Raw genomic sequence first — 23,792 nt, 5'->3', positions numbered from 1 at the left:
ATGCCAATTAATCAAAACTTCCACTTTTTCTTATTTCTGATTATAATACTTTATCATTAAGTTTTGTTTGAATAGTAGATTTTATCTGACACTGATACTAAAGTTATGGTAAATATCTCAATAGAAAATGGGTTTTAGATATTCACATCTATTTTCATTGAAAAAGAAACTACATTTTTGCAAAGCATAATGTATTTTTACTTTGCTAATAATTATCCAAAAATAATTATCATTTCAAGCTACATACTCAGGTTCTGTTAGTGGTGTAGTTTCATTTGGCTCATTTACAGGACTCCCATCTTCATGATTAGTAATTCTTTCATCCTCTGTTCTCATCTCCACTATTGGTTCTTTTGATCCATCTTTCCTAGAAAAGTAAAGGAAAAAATCTTTCCTATGTAATATAAAATGGATGCATAATAGAATCTAGTTTCAAATCTCCACTTAATCTCTCCTCCCTTGAATCAATTCAACATGGTGGGATTAAGAACACCATCAAGAATCACATTTTTTCTTTAATTCAACTCAGCATATATTTAATTCAGGAAAATATATAAAGAAGAAATTCCATTTTGCCTACATCTCTTTTTATCATCAAAATTGTGTTCTTTATTTTTCAAAAGTAACTCACATTTTACATTTAGTATACTCTTCCTTTTTGGAAATAAATGAACGACAATTGTTAAATAAAAATTGTATGAGAAAGTAGTTTTATTTTTTTTACTAGCCATATAATTTTTTTACTTTATTTCTTCAGAGAAGCTTTACATTTATAGAAAAAGTGTGCATAATGTACAGAGAGTTCCCACACATTTTTACCTACACACATTTTACCCATTATTAATAGCTTTCATTTGTTTGGTACTCTACAATTGATGCGCCATTACTGACACATTATTATTAACTTAAAACCATATTTTATATTATGGTTCACTCTGTTGTACAGTTCTGTGGGTTTACAGAAATGCATAATATCATATATGAACAATTCTAGTATCATAAAGAATAGTTTCACTGAAATAAAAATGTCCTGTTCTCTGCTTATTCATCTTTCCCTTCTTTCTCCTACTGGCAAATATTTATCTTTCTACTATCTCTATAACTTTGCCTATTTCAGAATGTTGTATACATTACTCATGCATTGGCTAAACTTTTCAGATTGGCTTCTTTCACTTATCAGTATAATTAAAGTTTCCTTCATTTATTTTCATGGCTTTATTGATCATATCTTTTTTTACTGAGTAATATTCCGTTGTATGGATATACCATGGTTTATTAATCTATTGAAAGGACTCTTGGTTGTCTTATATTTTAAAAAATACAAATAGAAGTCTTATTGAAATATATCATCAGTAATATTGCTTTCATTTCAAAATTTAGAAGATCACATTTTATATATAAAATATTTTTATTGCTTGAAAATGTCCCTAGGTATTCACATGAAAGATTGTAACTACAATGTATTCATTGATTTTTTTATATTACTAACTGCAGTCCATATCTTACATTTGGTGTATTTTCCCCCAACCTACCCTATTGTTTTTTAAATATATTTTTATTATACAGGTTTGAACTTACAAAATAATCATGCACATTTGTAGAATACTCATACAACACCCCTTCACCAACACACCACACTGTGGAGGAATATTTATTACAGATTATTAGATAATATCATCAGACTATTACCACCAACCAATTATTAGATAATATCATCAGACTATTACCACCAACCAAATAGACTGGATGCATATAAGAACAGATTTGAGAGTGATCATGGATTTTTAAAATATTCATGTTTTCAAGAAAAGAATTTAAATGAATTGATTCCTTGTAATATATACTCATGGTATTTTAATTTATAAGTTAATATGTAAGTGCAATTTTTACTGGATTTCTAAAGTATTAATAATTGAATGAGTATAATTTTTATGACTAATAATTTTAGAAAGTTTATTGCAAATTTCCCTACCTCAAAACTGGAACAAAATGAAATAATTAAAAGGGAAACTCCTGATCATCTATTTCTTTTGTTGAAAATGCCTTGACATTCTACTGCTTTAAATTGGCTTTAATTCAAAGGATGTTGCTTTAAGTTTAAGATGTTAATTGTAACCCACAAATTAACTGCTAAAAATAGCTTAAAAATATACAAAAATGTAAATTAGAAGGGAATCAAATTGGTGCACTACAAAAATTCAGTTAAACAATAAAAATGGCAGTAACAGAGGAACTGAGGAACAAAAACAAAAGAAAATCTAGAGAAAACAAATACTAAAATGGCAGAAGTAAACCCTTCCTTATCAGTTGTCATTTTTATATGAATGGTTTAACTCACCAGTTAAAAGGCAGACACTGACGTAATGGATCAAAACCAGAACCTAACAATTATGATCTAACTATATTCTGTCTACATGAGCTTCATTTTAGTTCCAAATACACAAATAAATTGAAAGTGAATGGGTAGAAAAAGATAGCATGCAAATACTAACCAAAAGAGAGCTGGAGGGGCCATAGTAATATCAGATTAAATAGATTTTAAGTTAAAAAATGTTAAAAGAGCCATGAAAAGAAATTATACATTAACAAAAATAAAGTCATCAAGAACATATAACAATTATAAATATATGCATGCCAAACAACATAGTCACAAAATATATACAGCTTAGATTGACTGAATTTTATAGAACTGAACGGAGTAATAGAGAGTTCTACAAAAATAGGTAGAGATTTCCAAATCCCTCTTTCAATAAAGGACAGAATATCTAGATAGAAGGTCAATAAAAACATTAGAGGACTTATAAATAAGTCTAAAAATCAGCTAAATCTAATAGATACATATGGAACACTCCATTCAATAACAGAGCACACATTCTTCTCAAGAGCACATGGATTATTCTCCATCCTAGACCATATGTTAAAAAACAAAACAATTCTCCATAAATTTTTAAGATTGAAGTCACGTAAAATATTGTCTTTAACCACAATGGACAATGCTAGAAAAAAATAACAGAAGTAAAACTGGAAAACTTACAAAGGTGGAAATTCCACCATATAGTATTGAAAACATGAATCAAGGAAGATATCACAAATGAAACCACACATACCAAAACTTATTGAGTGCAATTAAGGCAGACCTAAAAGGGAAATTTAAATCTGTAAATATCTACTTTAAAATAGAAAAAAAAAATCAAACCAATAATTTAATTTCACATTTGAGGAACTAGAAAAAAAGAAGAGCAAACTAAACTAAAGATACAAGAAGGAAGGAAATAATTAAGATTAGAGCAGAGATAAATGAAATAAAAAATAGAAAAATAATTGGGGAAATTAAAAAAAATTTCTTAATTGTTTCTTTGAAAAGATGAGTAAAATTGACAAACCATTAACAATATAGTTAATATAGACAAAGAAAAAATATAAATGCAAAGAACTGAAATCAGGAATGTATATGGGTAATCACCACTGACTTTATAGAAATAAAAATGATTACAATCATAGATAAACCAGATCAATGGACAAATTCTTGAAAATACACAAATTGCCTAAACTGACACAAAAATAAATTGTAAAATCTGTGCAGACACATAATAAGTCAAGAGAATAAAACAGTAATAAAAATCACCCAATCTCCATGACCATATGGATCCACTGGTGAATCCCATCAAATATTTAAAGCAAAATCACAGTAAACTTTACAAAATTCTTCTGAAAGTCAAAGATCAGGTTTATTTCCTATCTCATTCTATGAGGCTAGTATTACGCTGATACTCAGATAAAGACACTAAAAGAAAAGTAGTATTAAAGACCAACTTCTTTTATGAAAATACATGCAAAAATCCTCAATAAAATGTTAGCAAAGTAATTCCAACTGCATATTAAGAAGATTATATACTATGACTAAGTGGGACTTATCTCAGGAATGCAAGGGTGTTTCAACATAAGAATATCTATCAGTGTTATACATCCTATTAATAAAACAAAGGAATATACCACATTTTACAAAATTCAACAGACTTTCATGATTAAAACACTCAGAAAATCTAAGAATAGAAGGGAATTTCTTCAGTATGATAAAGGGTTTCATAAAAAAACAAAACAAAACAAAACACAGCTAACTTAATACTCAATGGTGAAAGAATGAAAGATTTCTCCCTAAAATCATGAAGAAAACAAGGATGCCCTCTTTCACAGAGTTATACTGGAAGTTGTAGCCAGAGAAATTAGGCCAGAAAAAGAACAAAATGGCATCTTAGTTACAATGAAAGATATAAAATGATCTCTTTGCAGAAAACCTAACCTTACCAATAGAAAATCTCAAAGACCTATTCATAAGTGAGATTGTGATTGGAAAGGACAGTCTAGGGATGTAAATGTCAATTGAAAGAAAGCTGGAGAATAATCTGGGACTGAATAACATTGTGAACCCAGAGGTGGACGAGAATTGCGGTTAATAGTTCAAATACAAGAATGTACTTCTATGAAATTAGAACAAATATACATCACTATTGCAAGGCAGTAAGAATGTGGAAAAGCATGGGAAAATGTTAGTTAATGTAACCTATGGACTATAGTTGGCAATACTATAATATTGTTGTATCAAAGATGAAGATGTACTGTGTTAATAATAGGGGAAAAACATACCAAATATAAGCTATGGGCCATAGTTAGTGATAATAGGCTCATGATATTTATCTAATAGTCTGTAACAAATGTTCCAAAACAATTTAGAGTGTTTGTGTAGTGGTGTTGTATGGGGATTCTACACATGTGCATGATTGTTTTGTAAGTTAACAAACTCTCTAATAAAAATATATTAAAATTAAATAAGAGAAAAGAATATTACTGAGCAATAAAAAGGTATGAACAAAAAATAGAAAATCTCAAAGAATTCACACATATAATCTGCTAGAGTTGATAAATGAATTTAGCAAAGTTTCAGAGTACAAAATCAACATGAAAAATTTTAAAAGCTGTGTTTCCATATACCAACAATTAATAATCTGAAAAGGAAATTAAAAAGCAAAAATTAAATATACATAGTGTCTAAAATAATAAAATAACTAGTGAAAAGTTCAATCAAGTTCAAACTTGCACATAGAAAACTAAAAATCAGAGTGGAAAGAAATGAAATATCTAAATGTAAAGAGATTCCATTTTATGAATAGGATGATAATATTGTTATGATCACAGTACTATATAAAGAAATCTCTAGGTTCAATGCATCCCCTACCAAAATGCCAATGTACTATTTTTGCAATAAATGAAAAAAGCCTATCATCAAAATTATTTGAAATCGCAAGGTCCTGTGGGGAGCCAAAACAATTTTTGAAAAGAACAAAGTTGAAGTACTCAGAATTCCTAAAATCAAGCTTTTTACAAAGCTACATTTATTAAAACAATGTGGTGCTGATGTAGTCTAGATATATAGATTAGTGGAATATAATTGAGAATTCATAACTTAATCCATACATCTTGTGTTAACTGATTTGCCACTAGGGTGCCAGTATGATGCAATGGGGGAAGAATGGTCTCTTCAATAAATGGTGCTGAAAAAATGAAGATCCACAGGCCAAAGAAATAAATTGGACTCCTACCTCACACTATACACAAAAACTAACTCAAAATAGAGCATTGACCTAAATATAAGATGTAAAATTAAAAAACTGTTAGAAGAAAACAGGGCTAAATCACACTATCTTGGATTGGGCTATGGATATGAGACCAAAAGCAAGAGCAACAAGAGGAAAAATAGATAAATTTAACTTCATAAAAATTAAAAGCTTTTGTGTGTCAAATAACATTATTAAGAAAATGAAAAACAACCTACGAAATGGGGAAATATTTGGAAGAATATAATATAGTATAAAATAACACAAGGTGGTGAGGATGAAAAGAATTTAGTAGCATCATAAATAGCTGTGGAAAAGGTATGGTGGGTCTTCAAAAAATAAAACATATAATTACCATATGATCTGGCAATTCCACCCCTTGGTATATATTCAAAGAATTGAAAACAGGTATTCAAACAAATACTTGTACATGAATATTTACAGCAACAGTATTCACAGTAGCAAAAAGCTGGAAACAACCCTAGAAATGTGCATCTATGGATGAATAGATAACAAAACTTGATGTGTGTGTGTATACATGCTAAACATGTAAACATACTGTGGAGCACTATTCAGCCATAAAAAGAAATGAAGTACTTATAAATGTTCCAATGTGGATGAACCCCTAAAATATTAAGCTAAACGGTAAAAGCCAAACAGGCAAGGTCACATATTTATGAATCAATTTATATAAAGTATCCAAAATAAGTAAATTATTAGAAACAGAAAGCAAATTTGTGGTTGCTGTGCAGAAGGTAGAATGAAGAGTGACTGCTTAATAGATAAGGATTTCCTTTTGGGTTGGTAAAAATATCTTGGAACTATATAGAGTGATGGTTGCACAATACTGTGAATGTACTAAGTGCCACTGGATTGTTCCCTTTAAATGGTTACTTTCTTTTTGTCAAATTTCACATCAAGTTTTGAAAATTAAAAAGATACGAAAATAAGTAATAAGAAAACATCTGTTGCTTTTTATGTGGCAATTTTTTTTTTGTATTTCTATAACGTAATTTGTCTTACATTGGAGAGTGTGATGGATTTGATGTAGGGCCTTAATATCTTGCCATTACAGCAACAATTGTACACATCTTCAAACAAAAGAAGATGCAGAGAGATGATAGAATTAGTTAATTTCAATTTTATTTGCATCCCTTACTGGAAAAAAACATGCACTCAAACAAAAAAAAAAGTAAACTGGAAAGGATTAAATAAACTTCACTGAATTGAAAGAGTAACACAAGGAAATGGTGAGTTGTCACTAAAAACTTTCTCTTTTTAATGATCTTTTAATTTTATTTTGCTCCTTTCTTTTGTGTTTACTTACTAGTATATTCACATAGTAGAGTATATTCAGAAGGATATAGAGTAAGTAGTGAGCCTCTCCCATTCCTCATCTGTAGGAGACTTAGTTATCTGTCAGAAAGACAGCCACTGTTATAACTTATTTTTCCTAGAGATATTCTGCATATATAACCCTATATGTGTGCAAGTGCATAGATATAGTTATTTTTACATAAATGATAGCATAATACTCTGAATATAATTATGTCTCTTCAATTCACAATAGGTTTTAGCCAAAGTCCATATCAGAACATTCACAGCAGGCTTTTCCTTTGTCCCGGTGCATACTATCTTACTGTATGTATGCAGCAATATAGATTTGATTAGTCTGCTGACACACATTTGTTTCCAACCTTTTCGATTACAATGAATATTGTAAGGAGTACCAAAGGCATATTTTACTTACACTTACCATGTGTGAAGTGCTTCACATACTTTACATAAGTTTGGTCTTGTCCTTTATAAATTATATTTAAATGTATTGGAAGTGGTTCTTGAACAACTACCAATACTTTCTGTGGAATTATAAAGTGTGCTTCAGACAACATTTTGCCATAATTGGCACAAAATTGTGATGTGGATATGTTTCACAATTTGTAACTGGTAAATGCTATGTAAATTCCAGACAGATTTTCTAGAACTGATAACTAAACAGAAAATAATGAGAAGTATAGTATAGTTGCTAAAGGAACATGTCATAGAACCAGACTATCTGACTTTCCCTCTGACTTTCCCACCAACTATAAAAATGTCACTACCCTCCATTGGCTGATCAATAAAATACAGATAATAAAAATAGGAAACTAATTTATGCAACGTGCTTAGAATTGTTCTTCCCGTATATGAAGCACTCAGTCTGAATCTGTCAACTTGAACAAATTAAAAAACAAACAAGCAAATATCTTGACAGACCTTGAGAAAGATATTTTTTTAAATTTCTGAATAAAAATGTAAAGATTCTTACAATGAATGCAAGCAAACTCCAAAATTCATGTTAGACTGGGAATAATACTTGTAACAAATGAAACATCAATTGCTTAGTGACCACATATCATATCAATAAGAAAATTCATCAGTGAGAGTAACAGTTTAATAGTCTTATGAAAATGTGTAAAGAACATGACAGACAATTCTCAGGAAAAAATACAGTGAGCCAAGATTATCAAAAATAAAAATAAATGGATAAAAGTCAAGGGTTGAGATGCTGTGGAGAAATATGCATTCTTTTAAATGTTACTGGGAATGTTATTTGGTACAGACTTTTGAGGGTAATTTTTCAGTATTTTTCAATTTTGACCTACAATTTGATATCTAGGAGCTTAGCATACTCTTTCAACAAGATTTATGTAAAAAGAAGTGAAAAACAGCATTGTTTGTATTAAAAAATATTGAAAGTTTTCTTTAAAGTCTAACAATTAAACAATGGGTAAGTATATTAAATTATGTATGGAACATTGTTGAAGTTTACTGTTATGTAAGAAGAAAAGAATTGTAATAATATGTGAGTGTATATGTATGTAAATACAACAGGTTCTCTTTTCTTTTCAAACTATAGAATACATAGAAAATTATTTTGAAGAACACACATCAAAATGTTTAAAATGTGCATGCATGAGAAGGCAAACAGAATCAGAGTCAATTAAGGACTTTTATTTCTACACATTTCTTTGAGTTTCTAATCAAATAAATGCATATGCTTGTGTGCTGTTTTTGAAATTACATATTTAACTCTTAAAAGATGTATTTAAAAATTGATTATTTGAAACACGGTTAAACTATGTTAACAGAGAATGACAGTTTTCACCTCAAGGGCTGTAAGTGTCCAAATGCATTGTCCATGTTAGATTTTATCACTATTATTGTAAGTGATGTTATTGGTTAAATAATGAACATACACTCTCATGACCTAAGGATCTCAAGCCATTAAAAAATTATGAAGAAAGTATTGGAAGTGATAAGTCCAGAAAAGAAGTAATAAAGGATATTTTGTAGTTATCTTAAAATAAGAACATGGTTATTATATAAAATATTTTGACATTCTATTTTTTTTTTAGTTTCAGAAGGTTGAATTAATTTTAGATTTATGTGGAATATATAAAACTTACTTGCAAGGAATTTTGATAAAAATGAAATAAGAAATATGCAAAACAGCATCCAATTATAAAAAGAGAAATTAAATTTTGGAAACTTTATGTTCCATATAGCTGCATTTAGCTGTAGGTAAGATAAAATGACTTTGTATCTCTAAGTTCTTGGATTTTATGAATGTTTATGATTTAAGCGTGGGCCAACGTATATAGCTAAAATTGAGGAGCAGGTATTTATGTAATGTTTGAATTAAAGCAGCTGTTGGTTTCTTCTGTCACGATGCTTTAGTAGAGATTAGTGAGTGAAAGGGGGATTTAGCATCCAATAAGGCACCATTCATCTCATGTTTTTATGATTCAGCTATGAGATTTTCATTTCTCAAATTATAGAACAGCTGAAAGAATGATTCAAGTATGCCAATTAGATTCTTCTTAATAAGAAATTATATCAAAATTGCACGATCCTTTGTAATCTTTTATGTACCTTATTTCTTCAGGATTTTATAAAAACTCAAAGGCATAATTTTTTTGAATTATCTTCTGGAATATTTGTAATAATGTTTCTTACAAATTTCATTCTCTATCTTCACTTTTCCTCAACAGTAATGATTCATCTTTCTTTCTTTTATTCTTACTGAATATTTGCCCCAGGGTTAACAAAAACAATAGCCACATATTTTTTCAGGTGATAAAATTGTGGTTCTACTGGTGGCTGTGCTGACTTTCTAGGTACGTAAGTGATAACATTCACATTTCCACTAGTTGGTAATCCTGATTTAGTAACATCCTTTGTTGTTAGGCTTCTTTACTTTACTATCTTCATGTCTTAAGTTGATTATTACAGAGCAGATAGACTTTGTCAGTTGTTGACATTAAGAAAGGAAGCTCCTCTGATGCCTAGTATAACAAGCTACAAGTGGTTTAAAAAATTCCATTTTTTAAATTAGTGCTATCAAGAAATTACAAATTTGAGAATTCATTCATATGTCTTCAGTTTATGGATCAAACCATGCTTCCTTTTACAAAAGACCTTTGCCTATTTGATTCCCTATGCTTGGCTAGTCATTTCCCACACTTTTGAACACACACACTTACACACACACACTTCAGCTGGTTTAACGCCTACTCTTCTTTTATATTTTAGTTCTTTCATGACTTCCTAAGATTAGCCTGGTTAGATAATTTATTTTTATTTTTTTACCTAGCACTTATCATAGAATTAATTTATGTATTTACCAATATGACATAAAAAAAAAACCACTAAAATATGTTGGCTGCCAGAGCTAAAGCTCCATGATTCCAGAGACTGAGGCTGTTTTATCTCACAATTTTATCTCCATATATGAGAATAGTGCATGGTTTGTAGATGTTCAATAAATATCTGCTAGTATAAATAAATAAATGGATAAATAAAAATGAAGGATAGCTTGATAAATTTTGCAATTAGATATCATAAAAGATAAATTGTAAGAAGTCTACATAAGTGTAAATTGATGATAGAATATTCTAGAATTATAATAGAATATTCTAGAATTGTAAACTAACTTCACCTATATTCAAATGATCTTAATTTCTTTGTTTTTCCTGCAATATCATGTTCTTAAAACAAGAGTTCTCTAAGTATATAATTAATGAAAGGATCAGACCCAGAATTCTTGGGGTCATATTTAGAAGCTAGTATATAGACAATTAACAAATAAGTTATATCCTATTTCTCATGGTTATATCTATCTATCTTTTTGTGTATGACCTTTTTTTTTTAAAGATTTATTTATTAATTTATTTCTCCCCATCCTTCCCCATCCCGGTTGTCTGTTCTCTGTGTCTATTTGCTGCGTCTTCTTTGTCCGCTTCTGTTGTCAGTGGCACGGGAATCTCTGTTTCTTTTTGTTGTTGTTGTGTCATCTTGTTGTGTCAGCTCTCCCTGTGTGCGGCACCATTCCTGGGCAGGCTGCACATTTTTTCATGCTGGGCATCTCTCCTTATGGGGCACACTCCTTGCATGTGGGGCTCCCCTGCCCGCGGACACCCCTAGCGTGGCAGGGCACTCTTTGCGCATCAGCACTGCACGTGGGCAGCTCCACACAGGTCAAGTAGGCCCGGGGTTTGAACCGGGGACCTCCCATGTGGTAGACAGACGCCCTAACCACTGAGCCAAGTCCGACGCCCTGTGTGTGATCTTTTTTCAATTTTGAAAATTTTTTGTAGAAGTATTGACAATTCTTTTCCTGAGGTAAAAGAAATTGTAGTATAAAATAATAGAACGGATAGTGAACATGGCATTCACCTAGTGTCTTCATATTCCCAAGTCTTTAAAGTTAATTAAGTTCAGCAGGATTTATAACAGAAGTATTGATGGTTTAAGTTAGCAGTTACTAGAGTAAAAAGAAAAAAAAAAAAAAAGGCAGAACTTGCATGGACCAGGTTGTTTTGCACATCTCCCTTTCTCTTACCTCAAAGTCCAGTCAGTAAACAAGTAGTTGACTCTGACTCTCAATGATATTGAGAACTAGCCAATTTTACATGCCTATAGTTCTGCTGCCTTGGGACAAAAGTACCATTATTTTTCACCTAGAATATTTCTAGATCCTCCTATCTGGTTTCCCTGATTCTGAATATTTCCTCTAACCTTACCCAACTTATCAATAATTTCTGACATGATTAGCTTAAAACTTCCCAGCAGCTTTCTATTTCAAATAAAATTCAGTTTCCTTACTTTGAACTATGAACTATCAATTTAACACTTTTGCCCATAGATACTTCTTCAACTTGAGATTTTTACCAGTTTTGTCCTGGTTCATGCCACTTGCATTCAATTGTTCTTGAATATACCAATTTTATTCCTTCCTTATAGCTTATTAATTAAATGCTAGGCCTGCCTGGAATGTTCTTCTCCATATTGTAATATAGTAAGTGTGGTGATTTGAAGCTGTAAGGACCCTAGAAAAACATGATTTTAAATTTAATCCATTTCTGTGTGTGTGGACCTATTGTCAGTAGAATATTTTGATGAGTTTACTTCAGGTTAGAAGGTGTGGCCCACCTCAATCTGAATGAGTTAATCCTAGTACTGGAGTCCTCTATAATTAAGACACAGAGAGAAAAAGCCACAGAAGGACCATCCAGAAGCTGGACATCAGTGGAATCTGGAGAAGAAAGGAGAGACCCAGAGAAGCTGCCATGTGGCTTACCATGTGGCAAATTAAGAATCAAGGAACACTGGCAGCCAACCTCAGAACACCAGTCTTTGGGAAGAAAGAACTGCCTTTATGATACCTTCATTTTGACTCACTCTTAGCCTCAAAACCTTAGGCAAATAAATTCCCATTCTGTGAGCAGGACCATTTCATGGTATTTGTTTGAGATACTTCGTTAACTACAATAGCAGGCTGCTTGTCATTTACTTAAGTTTCACCTCCCCTGAAACTTAAGTTTCAGCTTAAGTTTCACCTCCCCTGAGAGGTCTTGAATGGTCTATCTCAAGTAACCATTTATCACCTGGTTTACGCTTTTCTTAGCACTTATCACCATTAGACATTTTCATGCTTGGTGATGTTTATTATCTGTTTTCTTCTATTAGAAGGTACATTTCATGTGAACTAAGACTTTATTTGTTTTGTTCAATACTTTGTTACTAGGTCCTAAAACATTGTTTGTTACCTGGTATTTATTCTGTAAATATTTGTTCAATGGATGATCAAGAAAGAGGATATATATAATTCGAACTCGAAGTACTAATGCAATTACATAATACATTGTTTTCTGAATTTTTTTGGTCACTTGTCTCTTCATAAAAATATAAAATTTACTTTGCTAATTTGTTTAATTAACAAGAATGTAAAAGCACAGTAAGTTATTAGAAGAGAGAATATGTTCTGATGAAGAAAGCAAGAGATATTGCATAGAGAATTGACCCACTCTACTTACAATGGTCTCTCGTTGATATCTCATTCAAATATATGTTAGAGCTAAATTTTGTTTGTCTTTGCCGTGCCCTGTGTCCAACAAGTAGGTGTATGACATTTTTATTGAGAATAATTGGATATAAATTTTTTAAAATGAAGACATGCACAATCCAATTTTGTACTCCATGAAATAAAAATATCCCCACCAACAGTGGCCATGAGAAATAATCATGGACAAATCATCTAGTAGGATTGCAATAAACCAGGCAGTCATGCAGACTGGAGCTTAAAAAATAACCATTTTTGAATGACAGACAATATAAGAGCTGCACTTTTAAAATATAAATCACAAAACATTTGAAGTAGCCAATGCATATGCTCTTTTTATGGATGAAGAAATTGAAGTTTACAGAGGTTAATATGACATATCCAAGTTATCCTGAGCCCAGTATTCAAACTTATTTATTTTCCCTCTGGTTCTTGGAGTCTATCCATAGCTGCCTAAATTAAAAAATAAATAAATAAATAAAAAGACTAAAAATTGTGCTCTCTACAATGTGGTAAAAGAGTTGGAAATCAGAAATCAGAACACTTAAGGAAATCTGTCCAAAATGGTTCAGATAGTTTTTGAAAAGCATCATACCACAAGGGGAACACTGGGCTTTCTCCTCCTCTATTTCCTTGTAAAATAGAGAGAGAAGAGAAGGAAGTCATATGTGTCTTATTACATGTGCTAGAGACAAACCATTCTGTGCATATCAATTTGAAATACAATAATAAAGGAACTGACTATTTAGAGGCGCTGATTTTTTTAAATGCCAAAAAATATGCATAATAAAAAGACAAGGTAATAAGGAATATAAAAGCATGTAAATTATATAAGTTGGGAGTACACAGAAAAGGCAAGATTTTAACCAAGTTGGTAATGTGAGAAAGCATGATAGAGCTTAAAACTTTTGACCTGTACCTGAAGAGTAATCTGAAATAAAATTACGTCATTGACAGAGATGGAAATCACAGAAAGAGGAGAACATTTTTGGGAACCATTCTAAGCAAAACTATGGGCATTTTGAGTTTTACATACTGGCATTTTGTATAGGAAATATTAGAAAATATAGTTGGTACTCAGCAGAAAGATTAGGATCAGATATGTGTATTTATTTGGTGTCCATACATATAAAGGTGAACTTTGAAGTTAGAAGATATGATACATAACAAGAAAGAGAAAAAAGGACAGAACACTGAAAAAAAGATGATACAGGATCTAGGAAATGGATGATAGAATGTCAACAAAGGCAGTATAGTCAACAATGGCAAATGCTCCAAGATTGCTTGTGAATAAGAAACTCGATATAAAAACATTAGATACGGTCAATATAAAATTGCTAAAGACTTAAGAAAGCAGCTTTAGTGGAGACATAAGAAATGTAAGGGGTTAGGCAATGAGAAAATAGTTGAAACTGAAAATACATGTAGATGGATAAATCAGTTTTAAAATGTTTCAATTAAAATAATCAGATTGGGGGGGGAAGAAGGGGAAGAATGTTGGTTTACAAAATAAAATGTGACATTGTAGCACCTCGGGAAAAAGGATATTAAAAAATAAGACCCTTGAGTTTTAGGCATCTAGAAATTAAAAAAGAATCTCAACATTTAAAATGAAGACTTAAAAATGCTTTTCCCTATTTTGAAAAAATATTCATGGTTAGCATTAGAATTTAGTTTACAGAAAGGGATTATCATAGTTTTTAGAATGGTGAAAATTCTTTTTCTCTTGCAATTGTTTAGTTAATTTTTAAAATGTATTTACTAACCTCCTCAGATTTTTTTCCTTTAGTCACTGAAGTGTCTTCCTTTCTCAGCATTGCTCTTGTGAAATGCTTGTGCAAAGTATTGCTCTTGAATTTCTAGAGCCTGGGGACTTACCTTTTTCTTAGTAAAGCAAGTTCTCCTATAAGAAGCCATAGGCAAAATAGTACAAATCAGGTTGTGGTTCTTTGGGGAGTAATTCCAAGGGTGAGATGTCTATTATTCCTCTTGTTTTCTAAAACTCATGTTCTACCATTGCTAGTCTCATTCAGTACAGTACTTGGAACAGGATATAAAGTGGACTTCTGGCTCCCTCAAACTCCTAAGAACTTAGAAGCAACCATAAAATCAACGATTGAACAACCCATGACAGGAGGGAAATTATTTTAAATTTGAAAGGAAAATTTAAGGTCATGTAACATCATTTTTGTAGGCAAGAAAAAAAAAGCTTCTAAATTCTAAATTGCCTCCTCAGTCATAAAAAGGAAATTTGTTAGGAGGAGTTTGAACTCCCAAACCCATTAGTTAATTCTAACTAATTGTGGTCATTATAAAATACTTCCTATTTGTTTACAATTTCACTGTTTACTGTGCCTGAGTAATATTTTTGACTTTGTTTTAGCCACGGAGGGTAATATATTGGTTTTGAACGTGGTATTATAGATAATAAGTTGAATATTTTTTTCCTTTAACTAAATCTATTAAAATCTCCTTATGTGATTAAATGAGAATAAGAAAAAGTCAATATTTTCAAGCTTGGGAAAGTTTAGATCAGAGAAGAAATCTTTCAAGACAGGAAAAGTGTTTGCTTGGATTCTAGCAAAGAAGACTACAATTGATTTTGTATAAAATTTAGAGAATTTATTGATAATTTCAGGAGTTTTAAATAAATATTAAATAAAGTGATTATAGAAAGAGAAAAACTTTCAACATAAATTATCTAGTTATAATAGGATTCTGATGAATAACTTTATTGAAAGATGGAATTTGGCCTAAAGGTTACTGTACATCGTTACTGCACAAATGAAGAGGGCACACTGATTTCATAGTCCACATGAAAGCCCAATTTGGAGTTTCTCAGAGCACAATCTGCCATGACCTATACAGCAGGCTGATAGCCCTGCATGTGAAAGAATGAATTATGTTTTGGCTTTTCCTGTGACAGAAATATAAAGATTTTATATTATAAAGATGTCAGTTCTCTCCTATTCAACCTATAAATTCATCTAATCTCAACCAAAATCGTAGAACATTGTTTTGTTCAGGAAATGCAAGGTGATGTATATAGAAAAGCAGAGAGTCAAGAAGAGCCAAGGCAATCTTGAAGAAGATCAACAAAACACAAGGACATATGCTATCATTTAGTAATACCTATCACAGTAAGTCTATAGTCATTCATAAATTACGGTATCAGTGAAGGGATAGAGAAAGTGAACAATGCAATAGAATAGTGAGCACTGAATCAGATCCATTCATATATATATATATATATATATATATATATGTTAAATGACAAGAAAACAACACTGCTGTGTAGTGAAGAAAGGATGGCATTTTCAATTTGGGATGCTATTAGCTAAAGTCAAAAAAAGCTACTTGAAAAAATGTCTGGACCTTGGTATAGGCAAAGATTTTAAAATAGGACATAAAAGGAGGAAATTAATGTTAATAATTGTACTAACTAAAATTAGACACTTCTGTCATTAAAAGACAACATTTCAAGAGTTAAAAGATACTTACAAAGTGATAAAAGATATATTTATACCCTCTATCTAACCTAACAAATGTTTCTATTTCTTCTACTATTTATATCTGTATCATCTATCTACCTATGCAGCTAGCTGGCTATCATCTATTCTCAATATCTACCATGTGACCAGGAGAATGCATCAAGAATAAAGTGCATATAAAGAAAACTTACAAATAGTAAGTAAAGATAACCCAGTAGAATAATGGGCAAATATTTGCACAAGGACTTCAATTTAAGAGCATATTTAAATGGTCAAAAAATATGAAAATATGCTCAAATTTACTGTTCAGCAGGGAAATGCAAATTTATATTACAGTAAGGTACCCCTACATACCCCGTAGAGTAATAACAATAAAAATATGGAACATACTAAGTGTTGACAAGACTGTGGATGAACTAAAACCCTCATGCACTTCTAGAGGGAGTTTAAACTGGTACAATCACTTTAATACACCATTTGGCAGTATCTACAAAAGCTGAACATGTGAATAATCCCATACATTCCATCCATTTTATCTTGTACTAGAATGTTCACAGCAGCACATGACTAACAGCCCTTGAATAGAAACTACTAATACCCACCAACAATATATTGTAGTGCATTCAGAGTAAAAAACAACAGAGTAAAAATTCTATGTCTATATACAATATTATGAATAAATTTCATGAGTAAAATTTTAAATGGATTAAGCCTGGCACAAAATAATGAATCAAGTATGAACTCATTTTTATAAAGTACAAAAACTGGCAAATTTAATCTATAGTGTTAGAAGTCAGGATAGTGCTTAGTTTTCAGTGAATTTGGGATAGGAAAGGAGAGCAAAATGTTGCAAGAATACTGCTTCTTTGTCTGGATGCTGAACATGGACATGTTTTACTTATGAACAGTCATTAAGGGAAACACAATATATTTATGCTTTTTTAATGTTATATTTCTATAAAAGAGTTAAAAAACAGCAGAAATGTAGGAATGCGTAATATATGTTTAAACCTGATGTTCATTCAAGCAATATAATCATAAAATCTTAATAGTGTAAAATCATTAAAATCAAATTGTAAATTACAGAATGGAACAAAAGCATATTGTGAGGCAAAGATATATAAAACGATAAATAATACAATGACATATTTTTAATTATATACATAAAACAGAAATTACTCAACAAAATGTAATGAATGTTATTGATATAAATAATGTGAATGAATCTTAGAACATTGTAATAAGGAAAATAAACTAGGAAAAAAAGACAACACATTGTAAGAATCCATTTACATGTTCCATAACAGGCAAAAGTTATCTATCATGAAAAAAAGAAATAAAAATAGAGATTGCTTCGGGAATTCATTGGAGTGAGCATGAGGGAACTTTCTGGAGTTATATTAAGGTTGTATAATTTGATATGGATTTGGGTTACAATTATCTGCATTTGTTAAAATTCATCAAAATTTACCTAAAGAAAACATAAACAGATCTTGACCCCTCAAAAATAATAAGCAAGTTGAATTTTTAGAAGTTAAGTGTACTGACTTTTATGAAATGCAAAAAAAACGATGGTTTTAGAGACAGGGATCACATATTAACTATGTGTTAAAGATAATACAGTAAAATATTATTTGGAGAACTCAAATGGTTGTTAAATAGGTATTTGCTATAAAATTTTTTCAAGTCTTGTATGTTTGAAAATTTTCATATTGATGTGTTGGGAAAATATTGTAATCAATGACATTAAGATTAAAAAATAAATAAAGATGATGTCCTGAATTGATAGGAATGTTTATTTTTGATTAGAGAATTTAATACACATATATATATACTCACATTGTGTGCGTGTGGAGGGAAGTATGCTTTTCTGTGCTTAAGGTTTTCTGCATTGTGTTTATTGTATGCTTTTGGAATCTGATCAATATATACCCAAAGATAAACAAAACAGATATATCAAAACCTCTTAACTACTTTTGTATATATATGCTTGTACATGAAAAGGGACATTTATATAAAATTCAGCTCTGCATATTTTCTTGGTTTAATTTTCTGTTTAATTAGAGACTCCACAATTAGCTACAAATTCTATTTGTGGTCATCTTCTTTTTTAATCAGAATGAGTAATAAGATAATTCATAGCACAGATATTTTCTCTACAAACAATCTTGAAAACTATATGAAGTCTTTTATTATACTTGTAAGAGCTGGTATAATTTTGTTATGGTTTTACCTCAGGTTACTATAGATGCCATTCCTTTTATCCAGATAAACTGAAAAATGGTGAGCAAAATAGTAAATGATACATTTGTATATTATATGTGTATTTATCCATCGATCTATATTTTAAAATCATGAATATCGTAAATTAATATTCCATCTTAAGATTTATTTTTTTGTCTTTTTAAAAACAGGTTTATTGAGATATAATTAGCATGCCACAGAGTTCACCCCTTTAAACTATATAATTCTATGTCTATAATTTAGTGTATTCACAGGGTTGTACAACCATCACAACAATCCAAAATGAGAACATTTTCATCACCCCAAGAAGCAGCCCAGTCCCCTTAGTTACTCTCCAATCCTCCCAGATTCAGCCCTAGGCAATCATTGACCTACTTTCTGTCTCTATGGATTTGTTTATTCTGGACATTTCATACAAAGGGAATCATACAATATGTGACCTTTTTGTTACTGCTTTCTTTTACTTAGCATGTTTTCAAGGTTCATCCATGTTTTAGCATTCATCAGAACTTCATTTTTATTGTCAAATAATAGACCCTTCTAGAGATTTACCACACTTTGCTTGTCCATGTACCAGTTGATGGAATTTTTGGGTTGTTAACACTCACAGGCTGTTCTGAAGAGTGCTTCTGTGAACACGTGTGTGTAAGATTTTGTGTGGACATGTACTGTCATTTCTCATGGGCACATTCCTAGGAGTGAAATTGCTGGTTTATGTGGTAACATTTTTGGGAACTGCTAGACTGTTTTCAAAATGTCTGCACCATTTCACACACTCACCAAGACAGTATGAGGGTTTGAATTTTTCCACATCCCCACCAATGCTTATTTTCTGTTTTTATAGTTCTAGCCATTTTAATGGAGGTAATGTGGTATTTCACTGTGCTTTTGTTTTGCATTTCTCTAATAAATGAAGATGTTGAGCAACTTTTCGTGTACTTAATGGTCATTTTTATATCTTCTTTGGACAAATATCCTTTCAGATCCTTTGCCCATTTTTTTAAAGAAGCTTCAGATTACATAAATGTTACATAAAAAATATAATGGATTACCATATGCCCCACCCCCACCTCTCCCCACAGTTTCCCACATTAACAGCATCCTTCATTGGTGTGGTACATTTGTTACAATTGATGAACACACATTGAAGCAGGTGCGGGGTGTTGGTGATGGGGGGTTTGGAGGGGAGGGGTGCACCTGGGTCATGTCTCTAAGACATATGAATATGTTCAAGTGTTCAGGGGGCGTTGTCTTGGTTGCTGGAGGCCCACACAATAACTAAAAAATATTGAATTCCTATCCTGGGAAGCCCTGCTACATTCTCTAATAGAATGGCAAGAATTCCCCAAGTATAGGGGCAGTGCCTAGTGAAGTATGACAGAACATTATGCTACGCCTTTGATATTAATGATTATACTTATGAACCTATTCTTGTGAAATTGAAACTTAGTCTAGTTATCTACACACACATATATGCATATTCAGAGTTACTTCCTGAAAACCTCCTTGTTGCTCAAATGTGGTCTCTCTCTAAGCCAAACTCAAAATATAAACACACTAGTATCTCCACCTGCCCACATGGGAAATGATTCCCAGGAATGAGACTCCTTGGCACCAAGAGATTATTTGCAAGCACCAACTAGCATTTCATCTGGGAAAAAAAGATCTTGATAAAAAGGGGGAGATATTAAATACCAATTAGATTTTTGGCTAAGGGATTTCAAAGTGATTTGGAAGGTAATTCCAGAGGCTATGCTTGTGCACAGGTTATAGTGCCTCAAACAGCAGGGCTCCTGAGGGCTCTAGAGACATCCAGATACTATAAGCAGGGCAGAGACGCTCAGAAATTCGGCACCCTGTCTGTGGGCCTTACTCTGGAATTTGTGATCCCCAGTGTAACAGTTAGACTCATTTATAGTTTTCCTACACAGGGCTCTTCTACCCCTTTCATTTGAATCTATAATTAGCATTATATTAGATAACTTTTTGTTCCAGAGACTTAAATCTTTGGTGCATTCATGTGCCAGTTAAGCCCTGAACCCCAACAGAGTTACAACACCTACTCTCCACTTCATTGAACTCACCCAGGACAACAAACAAGAGATAACAATGTACAAAGCCCATCCCAAGGAACAGAGAATGTCTGAAACGGCAAGCAAAATAGTTCCGTCCATCTGGCCTATGGAACCTAAGCATCCTCTCAATTAGAAACAGAGTGGGTGCCACCTTCCCCAAATTCTCAAGATTCAGGAATGAACAATGGCCTAAAGTAGACTTATTATTATTCTATTATAAAGTTATCATTATTCTAACAATGGAAGAACTTTTATCATTGATGTAAAGGCAGTGGCCACCAGAGGTTCTAAGAGGAGGGAGAGGGAAGAATAGGTGTAATATGGGGGCATTTGGGGGACATTGGAATTGTCCTGCATGACATTGCAATGGTAGATATAGGCCATTATGTATTTAGTCATAGCCAGTAAACTGTGTGGGATAGAGTATAAACTATAATGTAAATTAAGGTTTATTATTATTAATATTATTTTTATTTTAAAAAATGTTTCCCACTTATTTAATAAGGAGAAAGGGGAAACGGACTTTGGCCCAGTGGTTAGGGCGTCCGTCTACCATATGGGAGGTCCACGGTTCAAACCCCGGGCCTCCTTGACCCGTGTGGAGCTGGCCATGCGCAGCGCTGATGCGCGCAAGGAGTGCCGTGCCACGCAAGGGTGTCCCCCGCGTGGGGGAGCCCCACGCGCAAGGAGTGCGCCCATGAGGAAAGCCGCCCAGCGTGAAAAGAAAGAGCAGCCTGCCCAGGAATGGCGCCGCCCACACTTCCCGTGCCGCTGACGACAACAGAAGCGGACAAAGAAACAAGACGCAGCAAAACAGACACAGAAAACAGACAACCAGGGGAGGGGGGGAATTAAATAAATAAATAAATCTTTAAAAAAAATAAATAAGGAGAAAGAACTCAGGCCATTTCATAACATAATGTTTCAACTGTTTAGATATTGAGATATCAGTAGTGTTCTGACTTTTTAAAATGATCTTATGTTTGTGTGTAGGTTATATATTTCAATAAATTATTTTTTAAAAAAGCACACACACATACACAAAATTCTTTTAAATTCCTTTAAATAAAAATATTATCTAGTATGGTTCATTTTCTTTAATATTATTTTTAAGGTTTATTTTTGAATGGACTGTTTGCAAGGTCATTTGGCTCAATAGGGTGATTATTTTTAAACTGATATCTATGTATTCAGAAAAAAAAAGGGGTGTCCAATAGTTTTACATGCAGCAAACCTTTTACCCTGCCTTGGAAATAAAGCCCTCATACCTGACTGTGACACTTTTAATGTGATGTAATTTGAATGCCTGATACTCACAGGTAAGCAGCTTTTCCTTCTTCAAGTTCTTTACTTTTCCCACTGGAACCACTCTTCTTCCCACACATTCTTCTGGTGATGCACATCAGTAACCCACATTGTCGAATAAAGAAGCAGCTGACGTCTGTTACCACAAGGATTAGCACAAGTGCAGCAACTCCCAGGCCAATGACTGCTCCAAGCCCAAGACCATTAAAAAGCGTGTCTTAAAAATAAAGAAAATTATTTAATTCTAAAATTATAAAACATTGGACATTTATTTTAAAAAATAAATTTTATCCAAGAAAAATTTATCCAAGTAATAAGCAGGAATATATTGGCAGCCATTGGCTGTCTTCAATTTCTTGATTGTTGGCGCCTATTCTCTGGTTTTCAAGCAATATTTCAAGCAACTGATATATCAATAATGATTTGAAATATTTTTTTACAAACTTTCTTTTAAAAAGTCTGTTACTCTTCTTTCCACTATGCTTCTTGATTTCCTGTGGGGAAGATAATGCACATTATCAAATCCCTGGCTGTACGTTTTCCAAAAGTTGCAGCCATTAATAGATTGTCACAATGTTAAAAGGAAAACACAGTAAAAATCCTGAGAGGTGTTAAATAAGTATTCTACATGGAATTATTTTAGATTTAAGACTTAAACTTGTAAATGAATGGCCCTGAGCACTTTTCTTTGACAAGGAATACATTTTAAAAATACTTTGCCTATGCCTATATACATTTTAAATCATCATTTTTGAAAATAATAGTATACCTATATGAATATTTTTCAGTTAAATAATTTTACAAATCATATTATTATATCTGAGGCAATTTTTACAGAGTTATGGTTCTTATGACCCTTCTGAGTTTTGTCATGAGGATGTATGGGCAATGGGATCCATTTTTCATTGGTGTTTGGTCCAGTGATACAGGAAATCCCAAAAGGCAAAGTGAAACGACCTATGAAAGAGGTGACAGGGAATAGGATGGAATATGCTGAGTGACAAAAGTAGAAATGCCAACAGGAGCTAGTGGTAATGAAAATGAATCAAGTGTTAATCTCGGTAGTTGAACATGAAAGTAGAGTATACAACAGTAGCAACATAGATAGGAAAATAAGCCTATTGGAAAGAAACTAGATTAAACTGTTGATATGCTAGCTAGAGGAGAAAAAAGATTACAGAAGACAATTTTATATCATTATTCAAAATGATCCATAAAACTTTATTCCTAAAACTTTGCATAAATAACATTTTAAATTATAATTATCCTTTTTAATGATAAAATACATACATTGCATACTAATGCCATATTCAATATGCAACTGATATGGAACACAAGTGACAGATATAGGTAGAGATGTAAATCTGGGTTTTGAGAAAATCACTCTTGAAAAAAACATATGTAGAACAAAGTTGTTCTAAGGCATACATTTAAAATTAGATCTATCTTTTAATTAATGATTTAGGAAGGCAAACAGTGTAAGTTTTCATTCTCAATGTACTACTACCGGGATGAATCTTAGTTAATTTTTCTACTCAATGACAGAGAATCATGTCTACATTTATTTTAGTTTTCCAGATAATAGATAAAATGTTTACATTTCTTAACATTCTCAGAGCTTGGAAATAGGTTAAGACCATAAATTTTCTTTGTGACATAGTGGCCTGCTCACCAAGGCAAC

General features: G+C 31.9%; 1 protein-coding gene across 1 annotated transcript in view; it reads right to left on the bottom strand.

The window, feature by feature from the left end:
- Positions 1 to 23,792, bottom strand: part of NCAM2 (neural cell adhesion molecule 2) — a 589,167-nt gene that overhangs the window by 6,065 nt on the left and 559,310 nt on the right. Inside the window, exons 16-17 of the mRNA XM_058296115.1 lie at positions 22,124 to 22,328; positions 248 to 367 (exon numbers count right to left, since the gene is read on the bottom strand). Coding sequence (XP_058152098.1) covers positions 248 to 367; positions 22,124 to 22,328 — 325 coding nt within the window. The remainder of the gene's footprint in view (positions 1 to 247; positions 368 to 22,123; positions 22,329 to 23,792) is intronic.

This window comes from Dasypus novemcinctus, chromosome 4 (assembly GCF_030445035.2).
Source record: "Dasypus novemcinctus isolate mDasNov1 chromosome 4, mDasNov1.1.hap2, whole genome shotgun sequence".
Classification (NCBI taxonomy): Eukaryota; Metazoa; Chordata; class Mammalia; order Cingulata; family Dasypodidae; genus Dasypus; species Dasypus novemcinctus.
Note: the sequence above shows the minus strand (reverse complement) of the source record. Positions and strands in the feature narration are given on the sequence as shown.